The sequence below is a fragment of the Cariama cristata genome, unplaced genomic scaffold, assembly GCF_000690535.1.
Source record: "Cariama cristata isolate BGI_N322 unplaced genomic scaffold, ASM69053v1 scaffold15636, whole genome shotgun sequence".
Taxonomy (NCBI): Eukaryota; Metazoa; Chordata; class Aves; order Cariamiformes; family Cariamidae; genus Cariama; species Cariama cristata.
Window position 1 is genome coordinate 23,982 of NW_009622429.1, and position 6,433 is coordinate 30,414.

At 36.6% G+C, this 6,433-nt stretch overlaps 1 protein-coding gene across 1 annotated transcript in view; it reads right to left on the reverse strand.

Moving 5' to 3' along the window:
- The window catches only part of LOC104163328 (adenylate cyclase type 1-like), a gene marked incomplete at its 5' end in the record, with an annotated part of 28,466 nt that extends 23,304 nt beyond the window's left edge, over nucleotides 1–5,162 (reverse strand). The window contains 2 exons of the mRNA XM_009702306.1: nucleotides 1,095–1,289; nucleotides 5,007–5,162. Coding sequence (XP_009700608.1) covers nucleotides 1,095–1,289; nucleotides 5,007–5,162 — 351 coding nt within the window. The remainder of the gene's footprint in view (nucleotides 1–1,094; nucleotides 1,290–5,006) is intronic.
- Nucleotides 5,163–6,433: the final 1,271 nt, after the last annotated feature.

Sequence of the window (6,433 nt, forward strand, 5' to 3'; positions counted from 1 at the left end):
TGCCTTCAAGGAGTCCTGTCACCTCAGCTGCTCAGGACAGGACACTAACGGGTGGCTGGAGGCAGCTGCTAATGAGAGACATGGGCTCAATTTTGAGCAGTTACTGTCCCTGATTCCACTAAGCCACAGTCCTTAAAACAGAACACTTTTCAGGGGTGGAAATCCACGAGTGTTTTCTCAGAAAGATGCAAATTTCAATCTCATCTACAGCAAAAGACTTTCTTATTTTGAAAGAAAACAGTTACAATTAAATAATAAATCACTGTGGAAACTTGAAATCAAAGTTAACGCTCAAGACCTTAAAAAAAAATTGAGTCCAATGTGGCACAGCTTTCTGATTGAAACAGTAGTGACATGAAATCTTAGACTACGAAGTGACTTACAGTGGAAAAAGAAATGCTACTGCCAGCTTAATCCAAAATCACATCCCTTTTGCTTTTTCAAACACATAAACCAAAGGCTTTTATTTTTTTCCCAATTAAAACAGTTTGTATTTACAAACAATACCCATACAGTGTAGGAACCAACAGCTGTACTTTGTTACCTTGCATGCATGCTTATAAGTCTGGAGTAAGGCCACTGCTTTCAGCACAGTCACACCGGCATAAGATCACAACCTTGGCCAGAGATTTAAGATTTTTTTTTTATATTTTCTAGGATTGATGGCATCAATACTTCTCAGACTACATAAGCAGTGGGCAGCATCCTCTTGTCATTAATGCTTCTCCAGGGCAGATCGAGTCAGTAGGCAGCTGCATTGCCACGGGACAGCATGGAGGAGGTGACACAGGTCAGGCAGTTTGGAGAAGCAAAAGGAAGGCCAAAACACAGGATGTGTAACTTCATGGGGGAGGACCTTGATGAGTAGAAAGATACTGATCTTTCTTTCTATCCCCTCCAAGGGCTGCCACAGAAGGTGGAGGTAATGTCTCCCTCTTAACTGAGAGACAGTCTGGAGGATTATTTAAAGATAGTGTAGAGTAGAATTTAAATATTATCTAAAACCAAATAAAAACCCAATGCTAGTTTGTTTTGTCAGTGATGTCAGTGAAATGTCAGTGAAATCAGTAAAAACAATTTGAAAACCCCCTTACTTTATTTTCACGCTCAATTTGCTTATACTTCAGGGTAATGAAGTTCAAGTCGGCCATCTCAGACTCAGTTTGCCGGGCCTCTATCAAACGGCTGATGTATCTGTTTACTCGAGTTCCTGGAGTGTTGTATACAACATTGGTAGAAAAAGAGGAACGATTCCTGAGTTTTTCAGAGGCTGTCCTTAACGCTCTTCTCTGTAGTACGGATGAAGAAAGAAACACAGATTTTATTAACATTGAAATTTTTCATTGCTGTTCATATCATCTCAAGCTCACAGCCAGGATGAGAAATTCATCAAGTAGAGCAACTACAAAAGACAGAGATCTTATCTCCATGTGATTACCACCTTTTAAAAACTCCTTAGATGAAATACCAATCTCATTAAAATCAATGAGAAAACCCCCACTGCATTCCATGATTTCAATCCTCATCTGTGGAAATTCTCTTCACATATTGCTCTGACACTTCTCTGCCACTGAAAAAATAATCAGTTTGATCCCAATCAGTGTGACTTTTCCTAAAAAAATAATAAGCATTTTTTTCTTGATGGAAGATACAGAGCTCTGGACATCTTGAAGACAAGACAACAAGGCTGTTCATGATACAAGACAAGTCCTACTGTCCAAGACTGTCTAGGTAACAATATATATTTTGAAAAGGTAATTTTCCTTAACCTCTTGCACAATGACCATACATGACTTCAGAGGGTCTGAAATCTCAAGTGTTCCTATGTGAATATCTTGTTAAGACCTCTTGGATATGCCTTAAGTGCACTTGCAGATCCAGATGGAGCAGTCCAACAAACTATCCTGTACCTAATTGGGGTTAATTCCTCCGTGTCTCAGATAGCACAGCTGACAAGATGAACACTCATAGTCTTTTGCAGTGCAAAAGATTTATCACAGAGCTTATCTGAAAGGGCTTTTAGACAATCTGTCTCACTTTTCTCAGAGATCATTCAGAAGATGGTGAGCAGCATCTCAGCCACACTGGTGGTAACCTTCGGTTGAGGACACTGTAATGGAAACCATTATGGCTAGATTTGCACTAGTATGACTGTCCATGGCCCAGCACACTGAAAGGATCAGGGCCTTCACAAAATGCTCTTGTAGATGCAACATTTTTTAAAACAAAGTGAGAAAGATGTAGGCCAATCTTGTAAAAGAAAAAAAAGTCACCTAATGGTTAGCACATTGAGTAGGAACAAAGAGACATCAATTGAATATCCTTTTCACCTCAAAAGGGGTCAAGCCTTACTTCCCAGAAGAGTTTTGACAACAAAGCTCAGGCAAGTTGTACTATTTTTATACAATTAAAGGAATACCTTTTTGTCTAACATCTGCACAGTTCAGGAAGACAGTTCAAAACATTATGAAATGACAAGTCTGCACAGGGATAAGGACAACATTGGCTCAGGATATAATTAGTAGAGTCTGTCAGCAAGCTGTTACAAAAGCACACAAAATTTCTGTCTTTGGAGTAGTCCGTACTTAATATCCCACTCTTTAAAGGCTATACTACAAAATATCCTTTTAAACCAGATGGTAAAAAGAGGTGGTGATCGTTATTGAAGTAATTCTCTAGGAATGACAGTTTCCTGTCTTATTCCACAAGAAGTAATTCTCATGGGATCCTCAACAGTGAATAAATGGTGGACTACAGTAGTTCATTAGCTTACATAGCTTAGGTTATATGTATATTATACATGAATACTTATGAACGGTGGGACGGGTTAACTGCTGACTGATACCTTAGTTTTTGGAACACAAAGAAGAATGGACCTTAGCAAAGACAAAATAACTTTTCAAGTCCTGTTTTGCTGGCTTTATATGAAGAGAGCAGGTTATACCAGCATTAAACAATTATGAGGCTACTTGAAATATTTTTCTTCAAACTATCAGATCCCATTAACTTGTTGTCTGTGGTGAAAGAACTAATTGTTTCAATATGAAAAATAATCTTGTGGACATACAGGGATTAGAGCTTTCAAATCTGATCTTCTGGGTTCTGTTAGCCATAACAGAAATCTTAAATTGCCACCCAAACAACTATTTTAAGTGTTTCTGAACAGAGGTAAAGTTGTTTTCTTGCAAAAGACATTTGTCCCACAAGTTTATAGGGAAATTGAGTGCTTTCAGGAATATTGTTAGGAATACACAATTTTGCACTTCATAAATAAAAACAACAGTTAGTTAGCATATGTATTGCATATGTATTGCTTAAGGTGCAGCAGAAAGTACATCTTTGGGGATTTTTTATAATTCAAATTTAAGCCGATAATAATAGGGGTGCGTGAAACAGCATTTGAAAAAAAAGAAAATGCTTCTTTTCTTTAAAATATGAAATGAGGGTAGATGATGGCAGTTATTCTGATATACGGAATAAATTATATTATCTATTCTGTCATGTTGAAATAAAGTTTCTGTGCTTAATCAAAATAGCTGTTGCTCACATATAATTATTTTCATGAGGTCTCTTATTTTTATCTCTATTATTTCACACAGGAGATTTACATTATGTCTTACACATGTAAGTATCAAGATCCAGTATTTATATTTCTCAGAAATTAAATAAATAAATACATTCTACAGTAATATGCTGGCTTCAAAGCCTTTATAGCCATAGCTTGTTTTACGTGATTTGAGGACTGGTATTTCTGAAGAAACCCTGCATTGCAACACAATGTATTTATATTAATATCATATATCATACTCCACAAAAAAATGTCATGTATTAGGTACAAAAGCTCAGAACAACTGGTTTAGTTACAGATAGCATTGTAGAACTCCACTGCAAATGTTCTGACATGAGAAAATTTTCATCAGATCCCTAGCAAACCCGTATCAGGATTTTCTGCTAATACTACCATATTTATACATACATATACACAAGACACATTGTAAAGTATTGCATATGCTTCAAACAATGTGTAGGTTACTTTTTTTAAATACTCAAACAGTACTAATTCACTATTGGAAGGCCTTGTACATGGCCGATTTCAAAATCAAATCTGGAGTTTCTAAAAGTCTTCACTGAAACTGTATTTTAAAGAAACTAAGAGACTTTTCTCCCCTTTTCCCACAGAAGAAACAGAAGCATATGTAAAATAAAAAAAATAAAAGTTAGAATGCTTTCTGAAAGTAAGATGTAGACTGAATCTTCAAATGTACATTATTAAAAAAAAAAAAAAAAGAGGTGTGGCAATCAGTCAAGATGAATTACTGATTCCAATGCACACATGCCCTGCTTTGGAGCACTGGTGGAGTCACCTATTTAATGTTGCCACCTGCTGGCAAAAAAAATGGAATGAGTAACTCTTCAAAATTTTTTTCTGCATAAATTTCTGGGTAGATCCACACACAGAAAAACAATTAGACCAGGCTACTGGTATGTAAAGCGATTTTGAGTTATGGCATTACAAGTCATTCAAGAAAGCAGTATTCACAGTTGTATTAGGGACTTTTGTATTTAGGGTTTGTATTAGGGACTAAGAGGGTTTTTGGCTAAGCAGTTGTCTTTTTTTTAGAGAACCATCTAGAGATACAAAATTATTCTGTGATTTTGCATTTGCTGCCATCAGCCTCAGACTTTGATGGACTCATGATGCAAAAGAACAGCTATTAGTAATTGCAGAAAAAGCCTCAGGAACACTAATTCCTGTGAAGGAAGCCCTTAATAGAAGCCACATAGGCCACTTGTGCTGGCTTGTTCAAGAGGAGCTCCAAATTTAAGGTCTGTTATAATTAAGTTTTGTGTTTTCTGTGAGAAGGCTGTGGGCATTAGATAGCTCTAGGTCTAGCAGGAAGACCAGAATCACCTTTATCAGTTGGTCAAGTCACCCCATATGTTCTCAGAGCAGGTCTGCTGGATGTGGCCCTGGGAACGACATCCAAAGAGCCCACATGGATTACCTTGTCGTCATCCTCACACGTCATGACATTGGAGAAAGGGATCTCCGCTTTGAACATCTTACGACAGTGCATGAGCTGAACAAGCAGGTAGCAAACTGTCTTGAACTTCATTCTTTTGGCAGGCTTAATGTCTGAGAGAATCAGTCCAGGAAATATCTGTTGGTCAGAAAAATAATATTTGTAACTGTGTCATTTCATTCCCTCGCAGACATTTACACCATCTAGTGGTCAGAACAAAGTAATATTCTAATCAAGAAATATTGCATTTTGATAAAATTCATATATTTGCATATGAAGATTATTTCATCTTTTTTTTAACCTGAGATATAAAGAATCCATTGAGCAGACAGTATTTAAACACATACTTAACATTTTGGGAACTGTTTTCTACAAAGAAATGTAGACTATAAAAAAAGCGTATTAATGACAAGTTCATAAAAGAGGCAATATTTGTATTTCTTCAACCTTAAAATAAATTCTGGAAAAATACAGGAAAAAATAAGGAGGAAATTAACATCTTTATTAATTGATGAAAAATATATAATTTAATTCTTTTTCTTATTTCCTTATTTTGTTATGTCAGCCACTGGTACGCTCATTAAAATCAGAAGAGGACAGCTTTTCCTTTAAAGATACACTTACATACATGCCTTAGAAGGAGGCTGTGAGGCACTGAACTTATATCTTATTTCTTCAAAGCAAGAAGTGTTATACCAGAAAGAAATATTCTCAAAGGGTTGGGTATAATCTATTCCTTTTACCATGGAGCTTCCAGTTCAGCAAGGACAAACATTTTCTTGGTTAACTCTTAAGCATGCATTTAACTCTTGCTGACTTCAGTAAACCTCTAGCACATGTTCAGATGCTTTCATAGATCTGAATAAGAATGACCCTTTATTCTACCCTCAGTATCAATCTTATTCATGCTTCTGGCATGTGGAATGTGTCAAGCAGTGTTCATGGGAAATGTGGAAGGACCCCAAGCCACCACAGTATGGGAATTTAAGCTTGTAAAATTAACCTTTTCTGGAAGAGCAAAATAAAGAAGCACAGAGGATTTGGACCCTAGTGCTCCTAGGTACAAAAGGCAGAGGAAATCACACTCCAAAAACTTCATTCAAATGCTCTAAAACCCACAAATGGCACTGAGGATTTGCTGTCCAGGCTTCACAATACTATGATTTACTAGAGCAGTTTACATCATTACTTCAAAGATAAAGGAATGAAGAAGGAAGTAAACTGGAAGCATTTATTTAATGCATGTTTTCATGGATACCTAAATTTAGAGGGATGGGGCAAATGAATGACACTGCTTATATTCTGAACGGCATCTTAGGTATTGGTCTGCCATGCTGTTTAAAGCATACAGCTATACACTTGCATTTTCTGGAGAATCAAGGGTATATCCTATTGATCTACCAATACTG